The sequence below is a fragment of the Oryctolagus cuniculus genome, chromosome 10 (assembly GCF_051225735.1).
Source record: "Oryctolagus cuniculus isolate XC-2025 breed Fujian yellow rabbit chromosome 10, ASM5122573v1, whole genome shotgun sequence".
Lineage (NCBI taxonomy): Eukaryota > Metazoa > Chordata > Mammalia > Lagomorpha > Leporidae > Oryctolagus > Oryctolagus cuniculus.
In genome coordinates, this window is record NC_142876.1 from 108,707,170 (window position 1) to 108,723,440 (window position 16,271).

At 54.9% G+C, this 16,271-nt stretch overlaps 1 protein-coding gene across 7 annotated transcripts in view; it reads right to left on the reverse strand.

The window, feature by feature from the left end:
* The window catches only part of MYRIP (myosin VIIA and Rab interacting protein), a 557,931-nt gene that overhangs the window by 51,999 nt on the left and 489,661 nt on the right, over nt 1–16,271 (reverse strand). For all 7 annotated transcript variants that reach the window (XM_089306531.1, XM_089306527.1, XM_008260267.5 and 4 more), the window contains 5 exons: nt 15,934–16,031; nt 15,651–15,731; nt 13,996–14,124; nt 5,270–5,426; nt 5–624 (listed from right to left, as the gene is read on the reverse strand). In XM_089306531.1, coding sequence (XP_089162657.1) covers nt 5–624; nt 5,270–5,426; nt 13,996–14,124; nt 15,651–15,731; nt 15,934–16,031 — 1,085 coding nt within the window. The remainder of the gene's footprint in view (nt 1–4; nt 625–5,269; nt 5,427–13,995; nt 14,125–15,650; nt 15,732–15,933; nt 16,032–16,271) is intronic.

Here is a 16,271-nt window from a genome sequence, read left to right on the forward strand (position 1 = left end):
TTACCTGGTGTGCATGCAGATCCTGGGTGTGGGCGCTGGGGGAGGGCGGTTCTTTGCTTAGGTCCTCTGAGCCCATGCGCACCCTTCTCCACCTCCTGGTCCACCGGTCTGCGGCTTGAGAGGCCTCCTCCGGCTCGCTGCTGTCTGAGGTCTCCCCACTGGCCACCTGGGGGTTGAAGTTCACATCCAGCTCTCCCTGGAGGCGCATCTTCTCAGCTTCCGGGTTTCTGGGAGCCTTCCTCTGCAGCCAGGACAGCCTGGCCCGGCACGCTGCTTCCCGGTAAGAGCCCGCCGAGGAGGTCTCGGAGTCAGAGCACATGGTCTCGGGGTTGGGGGACATCCTGGAGCAGGGCGAGGCAGCTGAGGGGCCGGCAGAGCCCTGAGCCTGGGGGTTCCTGGGCCGGCCCCGGGGCCGCGGACACAGCTTGCTCAGGGCTTCGCCCCAGTCAAATTCCTCCTCGCTGTCGGAGCCCATCTCGTCATAGGCAGACGTCACACTGGAGGCTACCTCCAGGGCTTGAAATGTCCCACTCTTGGGCTTGGCCAGCAGGCGGATGGGGGGCAGAGTGCCATCCTTTACTGCTACCCAGTTCCCATCGGGGCTCTGCAGAACCGGGGCCAGGGCTGTGGAAGGGAAGAGAGGAAAGAGAGGCTGTCATCACCTTAGCGCGAAGTGAGGTCTGTACCTGTCACCTCCCAGGACTGGCTCACAGAGGGGCTGGGGGGACAGGGACCTTTCACCTCTGCCCTGCAATTCTAAGAAGTCCTTGAGGCCTCACTGTTGGCGACAGACTCTCAGATTTGTTCCTGTAGCACCTCCACCAGGGTAGGTGGCCGCCTTGGTGCTCAGAATGGCCCCACTCCTGCCCTAGGCTGGTTTGGGATGGGAGAGGACAGGACTCCCCTTGGCAGACCCAGCTTACGGCTCTTTAATCATGGATCATGGTTTTGTCTCTGGGATCCTCTTGATGGATCGTTAAGCCCACCACCTGCCCTGGCACATGTCACCGGTCTGCACATCCACCCTAGGGCTTTCACTGGTCTCACAGCAGCCTTGTGAGGTGGACACACAGGCCTGCCGTGAACTGGAGGCACTGCCTTGTTCTTTCTGGAAAGGAAAAGTAGCCAGAGAAAGACAGAGGAGCGGGGCTGAGCGGCCTGCTGGAGGGCGCAGGGCAGTCACGGGCAGCACGGGGACAGGTGCACCTTCCATCCGATACCAGCTCACAGCCTAGGCCAAGGGAGGCCTTGAGGTATGAAGCACCGTGCAAGAGCTCCCAGAGCCATCCCGGATGGTCTGGTCCAGCTTGGGGCTGCCCAGGGCCTCTGCATCCAGAGAGGTGGGGGCGGGGAGGAGCTGCTGTGTGTTGTTTTTGCTAAAGGCAAACGGGACAAGGCTCTGACGACAGAGTAAGAGGACATGGTGCTTGTGTGGCCCCGGGCACATCAGAGGCCAGCTGATGCTGTCTTTCATCAGGATCTGTGCGGGGATGCCTGGAGGAGGGTGGTGAGGGCCCCTGGGGCTTGGAGGGGACGGCCCTCAACCTGTGACGGCAGCTTCTGGACCTGAGGCTCACCAGGGCCACAGCTGTGCTGCAGTAGGGACCTTGAGGCTGTGCCTACTTCCTGCTACTTCAAACACACAGGTTCTCCCTCCCCTTCAACTACGACTGCCCCGCAGACTGGAATGCACGTGCTGGCGTGCGCGGTGTCGCCCTCAGGGCAGCGAGCTTGCCAGGCCTGTTTCAGAGCAACGGCTCTGGCGGAACAGCTGTTTTCAGCTCAGCGACCCACTTCCACTTCAGTGGCCTGGCTACAGCTCAGACGGGCGGGACATCAGGTTCCCTTTCCTTTGCGAGGCAGGAGTGGGGCTTTCCTGCATCCAGGAGGGGGCAGGGTCCCAGGGGTGGGCTGCTGATAGCAGGGGCCATCTGGAAGCCGGAGGCCACGTGCCCAGCATCTCTGCTGTTCCTGCTGTCAGTATCCCCCTCCCCACCCAAGGCTGCCTCAAACCCCTCATCCCACTGCCCCCTTCTCCCAGAGTGCACTCTCTCCCTGTCCAGATGTGGCCTCCTCTTCACAAGCTCACCCTGAGATCCTCGTTGGGTGCTGGTTGACCAGGCACACAGCCGAGGCAGCTGAGAGAGCCTGGACCTCGGGCCTCGATTTGTCTCTCGAAGCAAAGTCGCCTGTTTGGTCCCAGAGCTGGTTTGTGCAAGGGAAAGACTGTGCGTCTTGACGTCAGAGGACTGGGTGGGAACCCTCTCAACCACTGGGCAGCTCTCAGTGCTTCTACAGCTTCTCCCAGGGCCATGGGACAAGGCCACATATTTGGAAAGGCCCTGGTGATGCCCTCAGTGCCTGGCCCAGGACTGAGGTCCCTGGACTCCAACAGCCGCGCCGCGGTTGGAGAGGATCCAGCTCTCGGCTAGCAACTCTCCTGCCTTTTACACCCCCCAGGATGCTACAAGCCTTCAGGGAAGCTAGAAGCTGCCCAGCTACGAGCTCAGCAAAAACCTCTCCTTCTAAAGGAAGGACCTTATGAAACCCTGGTCTTTGTCAAGCTGCATCGTCAGAACTGCTCTACGTTGCACTTGGTTCCCGGTATCATTTCTCTCAGGCCACTGGGAACACCCCTCGGGGACCCTACTGCCCCCAACACCCCACTTAGCCACACTCCTGCTTTTTCATTATCGTGCAGACAACTTAGAGTAAGCTACCCAAAAGCAGTGACAATTCCCCCAGCACTGAGCACACGCCTTCATATACAGCAGGTGCTCAGTCAAGTCCCATAAAAAGAACGTGCGTTCATTGCCAGCGCCTCGGCTCACTAGGCTAATCCTCCGCCTGCGGTGCCGGCACACCAGGTTCTGGTCCCGATTGGGACGCCGGATTCTGTCCCGGTTGCTCCTCTTCCAGGCCAGCTCTCTGCTGTGGCCAGGGAGTGCAGTGGAGGACAGACCAAGTGCTTGGGCCCCTGCACCCACATGGGAGACCAGGCAAAGCACCTGGCTCCTGGCTTTGGATCGGTGCAGCACGCCGGCTGCAACGCACCGGCCATGGCGGCCACTTGGGGGGTGAACCAACGGAAGGAAAACCTTTCTCTCTGTCTCTCTCTCTCTCTCACTGTCTAACTCTGCCTGTCAAAAAAAAAAATAATAAAATAAAATAAAATAAAAGAATGTGCATTCACTGCTATAAGCAGTGCTCTGGCTGACGCAAACCAAAGCGCCCCTACGGCTGACCCCGACAGTGCACGAACAGGCTCCTGAACCAACCCATTTCCTGCAGCATCAACACAGCTGCTAAAAATAGCCCAGTGGCCGTCCCACCCCCTGGGCCTCCTCTGTTCTACATTTCTGCTCTGTGCACACTGAGCCTTGCCTCTGGGAGTAATTTGCTTCCTGCTAAACATGTCACACAACCCTGCAGACCTCTGTGGTTGGCATGGAGATGAGCAGGCCGGGGGCTCAACAGTACCTAGAAACAGCGGAAGTGTTCTACGCCAAGTAGATTTTACAGCGTCACCCGTAGAGATGGATGGATTTCTGAGCAGGGTATGAAATCCTGTTGTGCACGATGCACAAATCCTATAAGGGTGCACAAAAGCAGGCTTTGAAAACCCAAGGCCTTTGCACGTTCACTAGAAATAATCGCAATTTTGCTGGGGAGCTATTTTGTAAAATGGAGTATCTTGGCAAAGTTCTCCATCATGTCCTATGAATCTATCACTTTGTAAGCCTGAACTCTGATGTGCTGGCTTCTGTTTATTTTTATAGTGGGGAGACACTGGTCATGCAGTGGTCGAAAACGTCTGCATGTTGGTGTTGGGTCGTTTGGGTGTGAGGATCAGCTCTGTTCATGTTAGCCCTGGAGTCCTGGACAAGTCACCGGACCTCCCTGTCCATCAACACGCTTCTATTCCGAGCAAGGTCAAGGACAGTTTTTGCCAATGCCATTGGAAGAATAAATAAAGGAGTTACTGCACATTGGAAAGTGATTCTTAAAAAACCAGTCATTATGGTTTATTGGAGATCTACTCTACAATATATGCCCTGTGGAACCTCAGCGCTATTTCTCTGTGGGAATTTGCTAACTACAGGAAAGGAGGGAGAATCAGAACGCATGAAGGAACCGGAATGCACTGGGTAGAGCAGCAGAGAGAGGCCCATCCAGAAAGGAAAAACGCATGTCAGCAGCACAAACACAACGCACGCTGTGTGCTACCCAACCCTTGCACCGCTGTGCTCCTGCAGTTTCTCCTAAGAGGTCTGCACGGCCACGGTCTCTTTTGGATCTTTAGCAGGTCAGTTTAAAAATGCTGACTCCCTTCTGATTGCACCTTGCCAACAGTGGGTCTCATTCACGTCGCAGGTAAACCTTCTCCCTTACAGAGTTGAAACGACAGCAAGGTCTTGGAAGTTTGTCTCTAGGACGGCTGTCTCGCTGTTAACCTTTCTTGTTGTTCAGGAAAGACGTCTGGAATTGATGAGGAACAGGAGATAAGAACCCCATCACCAGCTTCCTCATGGGTGCTGAGTGTGCCTGGCTTCCATTACGCAGGAGGTGTGGAAGGGGCCGGGAAGCAGGCATGCCGGGACCTTCACTCCCCTCTGTCTCCATCTGATGGCCCAACCTGGGTGACCCAGCAGAAGACTCAGGGTCCTGGGGGACAGCAGAGTCCCCAGGTACGAGTGTTGGTCTCTGCAGGCCAGCCACGGGCCAGGGACACCTACTCTGCACTGCTGGGTGGTGAGAAAGATAACTATTGCATCTGGCCAGTAGAACGTTCGGCTGAGCTGTTAGAGGAGCATGCATTGCCCTAATAGACCCAGCTCCAGAAAAGACACCTTTAAAACGAGGCTGCTGTTGGGACCCAAGTCCCTTTGAAAGCTAAAGTACCTCCTTGGCTGCTTTAGTGCCCTTGACCTACACAGGATTCATTCTCCTGGTGCCCCCACAGCAGGCATCTCATGAGGGGACACGCAGCAGCATGCTGGGAGCTCCCTGACCCTGACCCTGACCCCACAGGTCTCAGTAAAGAACACAGGGTGCCAGCGACACATCAAGAGCCCTCATTCTGCCCCTGCAGCTAGGAGAGCATGACCACGCCATACGTCATGTGTCTGCTGGAGGCTTCGCGACTCAGTGACTTAACTGCCCGCAGTGAGCGCCCACCAAGAGCAGTGCGGCCGCACAACAGCCCCGAGGCTCTAGGACAGCGCTGGGGAAGCCCACAGCCCAACCACAAACAGCTTAAAACCATTACTAGAGTCATCCAGCCTGTCCACGCTCTTCCAGCTGGGCAGAGCCGACTCGTCCCTTGCGTGCTGGCCCCGGGCCCGCAGCTTCTTCCGCGACACAGTCTCCAGGGAGGAAGTCTTCAGGGCCTCGTCTCCGGTGATGGAGAAGGCAGACTGGGACCGCTGTGGGAAGAGAAGAGGGGACAGGGGCACTCATCAGGCACTCTTCCTAGGATGAACACCTTCAGCCTCTGGGCGTGCATGTGGACAGCACGCAGGGAATGCGTTTGATGGTATTGGTTTTTCAGAACATAACACCATGTCACACATATATGGAGGATTCCCTGTCCATTCTGCTGCAAGCTGGCTAGGCCTTCCAGAAGTCTAAGACATGCAGTGCACAGAGCCAGCGCTGTGGCCTAGGTTAAGCATCTGCCGGAGTGTCGGCATCTCTTATGAGCACCCATTCGAGTCCTGGCTGTTCCACTTCCAACCCAGCTCTCTGCTGATGGCCTGGGAAAGCAGTAGAAGATGGCACAGTGCTTGGGTCCCTATAGCTGCATGGGAGATCTGAAAAAGCTCCTGGTTCTTGACCTCAGATCAGCCCAGCTGTGGCTGTTACAGCTATCTGGGGAGTGAACCAGCGGATGGAAGACCTCTCTGTCTCTCCCTCTGTCTGTAACTCTTCCTCTCAAGTAAATAAATAAATCTTTAAGGGGGGGAGGGTGCAGTGGAGCCACCACAGCCCAACTGTCACATGGCTTCTTTTATTTATTATTGTTATTTGACATAGAGAGAGAAAGCGAGAGAGTGAGAGAGAGCAAAAGAGAACAAGCGAGAGAGAGAGAGAGAGAGCGCTCAATCTCATCCACTGGCTCACTCTCCCAATGCCTGCACTGTTTGCAGCATTCTATGAGTTGCACAGCCCTAACTAAATACTTGACCTAGCACCTGCTGCTTCCCAGGGGGCTCATGAGCAGAAAGCTGGAGTCAGGACCCAGAGCAGGGGCAGGCATTCCCATCTAAGATGTGGGTGTCCCAACTGGCATCGTTGCTGCTCTTCCAAATGTCTGTCCCCATTTTGCTCTGTCAATGAAATTCACAGGCAAAGAACCTACTTACAACAAAGTAGAACTCAGGCTCCCTAAGCAGTCTGGCTCCCCCTGCTGGCTGACATCGGTGCCAACCGCCCCACTCCTTGCTATCCCAAGCAAGAAACGTGTCACATTCCCTACTGTCCTCCCCTGCTCCCACACGTGCTTAGGAGATAAAAGGAGAGCTCTGGAGGGTTGTGAGGGGTTTGCAGCTGAACAGAAATTTGCCACGTCTGGGCTCTGACACCAGCCCTGCTATGATAACTTGGCCAAGTGACTTAATTCCTTGTGGTCTGGAAACTTAACTTTGCTCTTCGCTCGCAGGAAACCACATGATAAGGGGTAGCATAGAGCAGAAAAGGTGTTTGAGAATAGCAAAGACAGCAAATTCTGGCCCAAATGTATTTGGTGACAGCAATGAGCTTTGTGAGAACCAGGTACTCCATGACCCTTCCTGCTCTGGGTTCTGAAGAAGGCTGAGAAAAAGCACACGGAGATAGATGATGACCTAAGTCCAGCACTCGCAGCACTGCAGGCCTGGGAGGAGCCCAGGGGCCCTCACACAGGTTCAGAACATGATAGGAAATCTCCATGTCTGTTTCCAAGATCTTGGGATTATCCAGGAAGCAAATAGGTCAACAGAACAAATATGGAGCCCTCTACGCCGTGTGCCAGGGTTCTCGACTGTCCTTGCCATTCTCTGAATGGAGAAGAGACAGCAGGATGGGCCTGCACCCCTGACATTCAATACACAAATCACAGGTTAATGCAGCCATATGGCAGATGAGTCATCCCCCAGACTCCATGTTGCTAAGATCCACTGCAAGCTGGCTGTGGCCCATGGGAAACCCACTGATATTTAATATTTGATATTAATAATATTAAATATTAATATATTGATATTTAATAAATATTAGCTGGGCTGGGGGTCCTGGCTTCCTCTGTGTTTGTTTGGGCTTGACAGCACTTGATATCCAACGCCTGCTCTCGGGCCTGATCCATGACACCCTGGAGCAACCAAAGGCAGCTGTCCTGTAACAGGACCATCCCAAGCCCCAGGAGCAGTAACCAGCACAGAACTGGAAAGCAAGGAACGCCTGTGATGTCACGAGTGGGACCTGGTGATGGCTGTAGACATGCCATTTTGTTTTCAATGACAACTTAGATAAAACTGGGGTGTAAGAGACAAAAAAACAGAAGCCTGCTGCTGTCCCCACTTACATCCTGGAGAGCAAGGTTCTATGTGCAGGAGGTCAAGCTAACACTCCCCTCAAGTGGCTCCGATTTGGATCTGGTTTCTGGCACAAATTTACTGCAATGAATGCGTGGTCCAGAAGGTGGCGCCACAGCAAGGCTTTTACTCACCAGCTGGCTCCATCTCCTGGGCAGTGATGGGGTCACTCGGTAATTTATTTTCTCAGTATTCCTGCTGAGCCCTCTGTGCTCACCCTTTCTCACCCACAGCCTCCACTTTTCTTCCCTTCCTACCCACCCTAGGGTCCATGATGGAATCAGGGCTGGTGTAGCTTTGGGGTTGCTGGCCAGAGTCACACATCTCTGCTATGGGGACTGGCAGTGGTTGGGGGGAGCCCTCGGGTCCAGTAGTCTTGCAAAGAGGGACTTGTGAATTTCAGCTTCCGGGAGGGAGAGAGAGGCAAACAGAGAGACAGAGAGAGAGAGAGAGGGAGAGAGACACCTTGTCTTTGCTCATCAGGCACCGACTAGCAAGTGACAGATGTTAGCTCTTCAGTGGGCCGTTCGGATCTCGGAAAAACATCAGTGTTCTAAGCCTCACCTTTCTCGTGTTCAGGGATCATTATCATGAAGCATTTAATAAATATTAGCCCAAATAAGATCATTTGTTCAGCCTACCACCGAGCCAGGGAAACCAATCCAGTCTCCCACTCAATCTGATTGGGTGCACATGGGTAAACTGAGTCAGGGCTGCTCAAGGGCAGAGACAGGGGCTCAGCATCAGTCCGCATGGCTCCCGGGTGATGCTGGCGCGTGCCTGCTAGCCTTTTCTGAAAGCCAGGAACAAGGCGTTTCTGGTTCACACGCTCCAGCCCACTCTCCGAGGCTCTGGGCGAGACATCCACTGTGTTCGCGAGTTCCCTCGGTCCATCCCTGGGCAGCAGTCCCGTGTTCTACCCACACTTCCAGGAAGGAAGCACTGTGGCTTTGAGTGCTGTGATTAGCATCACTCCTACAGGCACTGGCTGTGGCTTCACAGGTCTTTGCTCCCAGAGAGCCCCCAGCAGGAAACAGAGAGAGAGAGAGAATGTTTTAGTATCAAGGACTGGAGAGCAAAGGGATAAGAGCGGTCATGGCATTGATGTGACTGAGGCATGCTTCGCTTTGTATTTTTAAGGTCAGACGCAGGCATTAAAACCAACCTTGTAATTAGGCCAATAATAAAAAGTACAGCAGCCTTTCAAAGGAGAGAATGGACGTGAGGGAGGAAGTGACAGAGACACAAAAGGCTGAGGCAGGCAGACAGAGCTGGGAGATGGGCGACGGAGAGTCAGCCGGAGTCAGTGCGTCATCAGGCACGTAAGAGCCGTCTGGTCCTGCTGTCATCACCTTTGTCACCAACAGGATCACCAGATGACTGTGGTCCCCATTTTTACATATTTTAGACCCCCTATGCTGGAGCCTTCTAGAATATTCCATGCCAAGAGCCACACGATGCAGCAGGGACCTGGAAGGGGAATGAACGGTCTTTCAAGAGCACAGGTGCGAAACCCCACGGGAGAGGGGACGGACCTCTGGGTGTTGCAGCTAAGCCCATGCGGCAACACCATCAGCATTTGGGATTCTTCTGTGATGCCCTGAGCCAGACATGCCCCAGCTATTGGAGACCTGAAGACAGAGGGGGCCCCACCAGGAGGTGACCTGTCACCATCTGCAGGTCAGGAAGCCCTGTGATCCTAGAAGAGGTCATTGCTCCATGTCCCGGCTCCGCCCAGCGTCCCTGTGGGTCTCTGCTCTCATGTGTGCTGTTTGTCTCTTCTTTATCTACATCCCCAGAGCCAGTGCTGCATGATACAAATCCCCACGGCGATGCAAACAGCCTGCATCTGCACCATTCAGCATGGGCCACCAGGCACGGGTGCTCATGAGCACCTGAAATGTGGCCACAGCAACCAAAGAGCTGGGATTTCAATGTATCCAGTTGCAACCGGCTTCAATTTAAATACAGTCATTTGGGCAGCACAGCCCTAGAATCTCTGAGCTCAACGGGGGCCTTGGATACTGAGCCTGTGAATCTCATTTTACAGAGGAAAATGCTAAGTCACGGGCTTTGGGGCAGAAAAATGATACGCAAATCTGTGGCCTCAATTTTCTCATCTGTAAAATGGGTCAATACCTGTGTCTCCATGTTGTGATGAGGAGGAAAATACACAACATGCAGTAGGCAAGCAGAGTGCCTGTTCCTTAATCAGTGGTCACTCCCAGCCCCTTTGCACATGGACCTCGGCGGCAGCTAGAGCCACAGGCACAAGGCTGTACAGACGTGGCGCCGTGACTCACATTGTATTCTGTATGGGTACTGCTCCTGGAGCCATGCCACAGGGCAGCCTTGGCCAGGGCCCGTCCGTCTCATTGGTCCTTCAACGTGGAACACGGACGCCTTGCACTGGGTTTTGCCTGTTAGGCTAACGGCCTGTGTCTGGGTGTTTTTACAAAGCCCTAATCACAGCTCTTTACCAAAAGGTAAACCCGGTCACTTCCAAGGGGGCGGGTCCCAGAGCTCTCGCTGGGACTTTGGTCAACAAGCTTCTCTCCGCTTCTGTTCCCATCACAGGTACTCCAGGAGCCAGACTGGAAGCTTTCACGTCCAGGGCTTGCCTGCATCCACCTGCCAGCTGACCTTGGACCCAGATCCAGCTGTCCATGCCCGAATGCCCACCACATACTCAGCAGTGAGCTACAGCAAAGCCAGAACAAACAAGACCACCGACGATCAGGGGGGTGCTGATATCACGGGCTTCGCAAGGGCAAATTGTGCAGTGGCTCAGCTGGGTGCATCATGCACTTCTCTTTATTCCCAGATCTGGGTTGTTTAGCCTTGGGCAGCCCCCATGACTTTAAGTGTGGCTGGAGGGGGATAAAGCATGTACTTCCTCCCACCTGATATTGTTGACAGACATGTGCTGTTTACATATTGCAGATCATGGTATGTTAAGCACATACAAGGAGAGGACAGGAGGAGACCTTGACCAAATGCCCAAGTCAGAGTCGGGGGTTGTGGTAGGAGCCGGGCAATGACCTCGTCCTTTCTGTAAGGTGCCCGTGTCCCTGCCAGAAACACAATCCGGGTGGTGACAATGTTGTGCCAGGAGGGGTGCTCTCCCAGTGGGGAGCATCAGTGTGTCCTCTATGGGGCCTCCCAGTATCTCCTCCTGCCCACCCACACAGGCAGACACAAGTGCCCAGGAGGTGGACATAGCCCGCAAAGCACCAGGAATCAGAACTTCAAAAGGCATGTTAGAATCCAGTAGCTTTTTTTCTATCTGAAAGCCAAGAAATAAATCACACTTTCCTGTTTCCTCCAGAAACAAAAAGCCAAGGAATGCTGACGTTCCCTCTGCACCACTGTCAACATAGCAGCCATGAGTCAAGGGAGGCGGGGATTAGGCAAGGTAGATTTTCTAGCGAGAGAATCACATCTGGAGAGGTTTCTGTTTTAGCAAACCACATGGGAATCCCGGGAAGCTCTGGGATTGGCTCCCCAGTGAAGAACCCACAGAGATCATCCCAGAGAGCTGATGAACCCAGCAGGAGAGCCACTTTGGGCAGCGCCCCCTGCTGTTTATAGCCTGTAATCGCCGCTCTGCCTGCCCTTGGGACTCCGGGTACCAGTGCCCACCATCCCAAACCTCCCGTGAGCACCTCCAGCTTATCAGGCAGGAGGAGCCCCTTGTCTAGTTTTAACCATGTGCACAACAAGGGGACTCGGGAGACATCGGGGAGGACACAGGCGTTCCAAAGCCAGAGCTCTCCAGTGAGACAGGAGACAGCTGAGGGTAGGAGATGCTTGCAGCCTGGAGACCCGGGCTCTGGTTCGGGAACCCCTTAGCTCCAGTGGCTCAAGCTAGCTGGGCCTCACTTTGCTTCTCTGTGAAATGGGGGAGACGCAGGGTGCTCTCATACAAATCAGGATGCGTGAAGGGCCTTTGCACATCAGCTTTATGTAAAGGCAAAGCCTAGATGCTATCCTTGAGCTGTTTCACGGTCCCTCCAGCACCGCCTGCATTCCTTAAGTTCCCTGTGACGACACGCACGCCACCCCAGCCCACCCGCTCCTCTCCTGTCTGTGGATCTCAGGGGACTTGCACGAGAACTTCAGATGCCGTGCAGGGCTGCAGTGGATGGATGCAAACAGGCAATCAGAGAAAGGTCTGTTTCTGAGGAGGGGTCCTTTCAGCGCAGGGGGACGTGGGACAGGGCGAGGAAAGGCGCTCTTGGCCACTGAGGAGGGAAGAACAAGGCAGCCCCGAGATGCAGAGAATGGACAGAGGTGGTCCAGTTGGGCAAGCTGAGACTGCGGGAAGAAGCAAGCTGATGCTATCTGGCTGTGTGTGTGTGTGTGTGTGTGTGTGTGTGTACCTGCAGTGGGCTGGCTGGATAGGGGGCAGGCAGCCCATGTTTCAGAACCTGTGGGACAGCCGCTGCTGTCGCGCTGGGCCAGCCGACCGAAACACACAGAGGTCTAGCTCCTAACTCACAGGGCACCTTGTGCCACAGTCACCTCGATTTTGAGAAGCAGAAATAGCGCGACCACAGAGAGAACAATGGGTACCACTTGGGGGATCCGCTGATGTGCTAAGAGGTCTGTCTCCACCTCTCCTTCCCCTTCAGCCTCCAGCCGCACGGCTGCTGCTCTGTTTCCGGAACGGGCCGGCTCGCAGCCTCCCTGTACACTGTTCCTTCTGCAGAAATGCTTTCCCTCCGCTGCTCCAAAGCTCCTGTGTTTCCAGTCTTGAATTCACGTCACCTCCTAGGAAAGCCTTCCCAGATTGCCCTCCCAATCAAGCCAGCAGGTGCTCTCTGCCCCAGGGGCTTCTGTGTGCCTGTCGATGTGCACCTCACTTCCACACTACTGTGGAGCCTGCTGTTTCTGCAGGGAGCCCCAACTCCACAGCACCCCCACAGGCCCCCCCCCCCCACTCAAAGCAGCCCAACGAAGATGGAGGTGCCTGTGTGAGGAATCCTTTGGGCAAAGGAGTTGGTACCCCAGTGGTCAGGGTCAAGAGCAAACCCAGAATCCCATCCCAGCCGCGGCACAGGCACAGGCTCCTTGGACTTGACTCTGACTCCTCCACTCCTGAGTCTGCGGATACCATTGGGATTTCTACTTCTCAGAGCCCCCAAAACGCGAGTCTTTGACTTTGCAGAAAACACTTCAGAAATACTCTCCAAATGCAAGGTGCATGCAGGTGGAAGCCAGGAAGGGCAGGCGTGAGTTACTGAGTTTGAGTGACAGGCTACTTGAAGGGCATCCGACCTCTGCTCTGGACGGTAGGGCCTCCCCGTCTCACTGCCAGCAGGGTACCCTCCTGCTCTGAACCCTGAATCCCTTTCCAGTCTGCGTCTTTCACCTGGATGCCCACCTCTGCCCTGTCTCCTAGCTTCTCCTTCTCACCAGTATTAACTGCATTTCCCTCCTGCCTTGCTAACCGGCATGGAAAGTTCTGGAGGGAAGAGACCCAAGTCTTTGGTTTATTTTGCTGTCTTTGATGTTGAACACACAATAGCAGCAGTAACACAAGCCATCAGCCTGCCGGCAAGGGGAGTTCTGCCAATCCAGCGACAAAGGCAAATCTCTGATAAAGCGCTAAGTTACTCCTCGCTGCCCCCACCTGCTGGGCGCGCGGTGAGGCCGCGGGGAGTTCCTGCAGGAGAGGAATGGCAATCACTTCTGGAACTGCCCCTGCTACCTTGCAGGCTGTTTGTGAACCCTGCCCCTGTTGGGATGAGTCCCACCGGAGGCCTTGGGGAAAACGATGATTCCTGCTGCTGTCTTCTCCACTTCTGACTTTCTAGTTTTAAACCACACTGTGCGTTGCCCTGTCCAGGCCCTATGCTCTAACCATGGGCGCCCCAGGGTTTGGCTGACCCTGCTCCACCTGGCTCCTCCCCATCACTGCAGTGTCCTGCATGTGCCCTGTGCGCCCCCTGCTGGGCTACCTTGGCCCAGCAGCCAAGGGTTGTATGAGCTCCGGGAGCACTGTGCCCATGGCGTCGATCTTAGAGTGCCAGACAAAAACAGGGGTGGCACCACACTGAGGCCTCCCCACCATGTCCAGATGTGGCCATTCTGATGGCTGAGATGCCAATGGTGGTTTTCTTGCTGTCTCTCCTGTTTTGGAGTAAAGCAGGTGAGCTACACTGTAAGAATGCACGTGTCCCTCATGAAGCTATTCCCTCTGATGGATTAAAAATGCCGCACATCAACATCTTCATTCTCCCCTTTCTTGCTCCCTGGGTAAAAGCCCCCTCTATGTGCCTCCTTGGTCTCCGTCTCTCCTCTCTCACCCACCCGCCCCCCACTCTCATTCATTCATTCATTCATTCATTCTCTCCTTCTGTCCTTTAAGATCCAGTAGGCACCGGTCAACTTCAAGTGCACAGAGCATGCGCTGGGGACTCACCCAGAGGGTGGCGGGAGCTCGGCGGGCTCCTGGGGAGGCCATGCCGCCGCTGTCCACTGCCTGCAGGCTGCAGCTCGGGGGCTCGTCTTCCACCTGCTGCTCACTTCGGCTCTTCTGCTTTCGAATGATCTGGGCAGGGGTGTGAAAAGAGCGGGACAAGTTATTGGACCAGGCTCCACAAACTGCGTGGACAGGGTCCCAGAGACAAGTACCTGGGACTACTTTTGGGATTTTTCTTTTTTTTTTAAATCTAATCAAGGAGCTTGGTTGCCATAGAATGCCAGCCTGTCTCCGAGCTGCCTTACGATGAGACAGCACGGTGGTAGCCTTGAACATTCTTCAGCTCTTTACAGTTGGCAAATACAGTCATCCCTGGGGGTCCATGAGGATGGTTTCCAAGACCCCTTTGCAGAACCCAACCTCTGAGGATGCTCCGCCCCTTTTATATATAATGGTGCAGTATGTTCACAGAGCCTCAGCACCACATCCCATTTCCTTTATACTCTCTCTGGACTACTTACGGCACCCACTACCGTCTGCAAAGAGTGACAGAAAACAGTCTGTGTGTGCTCAGTACAGACCAGGCATCGTAGGTCCAGCTACACAGAGCATGAACCGCAGGCCAGCAGGTGCTGGAGGCAGGCGGAGGAGCTGTAGAACCGTAGAGGCTGTCGCATGGTGAGCTTACACCTCGCTTCATCTGTACCGATTCAGCCCCCTGCCTGGCCTGTGGCAAATTCACAGTCTGCTTTGTGGAAAGTTCCAGAATTGTTTTTTCAAGTCTGTTTTTAAAGACTTATTTATTTATTAGACCAGAGTGGGGAGAGAGGACAGAGATAGAGATTGATTTCTTCCATATACTGGCTCATTCCCCAAATGGCCACAGCAGCCAGGGTTGATCCAAGCTCAAGTCAGGAGCCTGAAACTCCATCTGGGTCTCCCATGTGGATGCAAGAGCCCAAGCACTTGGGTCATCTTCCACTGCCTTCCCAGGTGCATTAGCAGGGAGCTGGATTACACGTGGAGTAGACAGGACTTGAACTGGTAATCCCATCTGGGATGCTGGCATTGCAAAAGGTAGCTTAACTCATTGTACCACAATGCTGGCCCCTCAAATATTTTGGATCTACAGTTGGTTCAATTGAGGGATGCCAAGCCCACAGACATGGAGGGCTCAGCGCAAGTCTTCGGCGTAACTGTGTCAGAGGCCTACAATACAGTAGGTTCTGTGCTTGGTACTGTATATGCTTTACCTCATTCAGAGTGTTTCTAAGAGAAATATGCCCTAATTCACCCCATTTTACAGATGAGCAAATAGGCTCAGAGAGACGAGGCGAGCAGCCAGGGTCACACAACCCACGCACGCTGTGGCTGGGTCTCAGGGGTCCCAGCCTGCAGTCTGGCCGTGAATCCTGCCTCGAGGGTGTGGCCCCCTGCGGAGGAGGGGCCAGACACGCAGTCACCAGGACGGCTTCCGCTTCCACTCAGCCGGACCACTCGCTGTGCAGGACAGCCATTCGGACGTCACAGGGACATCTGTGCAAAGGCCTCCAGGCTCTGGGCTTCCCACATGTGGGACGCAGCTGAAAAAGAAAAATGTCCTGGCCCAGGCACAGGCAGGAAAGCAGAGGCCCAGGCGGCCAGGCTGCACCCACCTTCTGCAGGATGGTTGTGGCCAACTCCTCCGTTAGTTCCTCCTTGTGGTCCCGCAGGTAACTGGCCTCGTTCTGCTTGTCCTGAGGATCAAGAGAAGGGCTGAGTGCTGAGGGGGGTTGGGGGGACCTGGCAATCACTCTTCTGGGAGCAGAGGAGGTGGGCACTGCTCCCGTGGGGGCTGCTGTAACACCGATTTCCTGACAATCCACTTTCTCCTGGCAGCCAGCGACTGCCCCCACTCCCCAGCCACCACCACCCACAGGGCCCAAGGGGAGGCCCTACCAGGCTGTCCCCGTAGGATTCTGCTTTGGAGATGGCTTCCTCAATGGCTTCTTCAGCCACCCTCAGGGCGACAGCCAAGGTGTCCATCATGCTGTGTCCTGCACGGGAAACAGAACACAGAGTAAGGTCTACAAGGGAAGCAGGCACACACCGACTGGTCCACCTGCAGCTCCTCCGCCCCAGTCCTTCAGGGGCTCCAGGGTGAGAGGCACACTGCTCAGGGGGGCGCACAGAGCTCCCTGCTGTCCCACCTACCCGCTCTGTCCCCACGCATCATTCACACCGTGTGCACTGTAGAGTTATTCAGGAATCCTGAGAGCTACCGGCTCTCTTGGCAT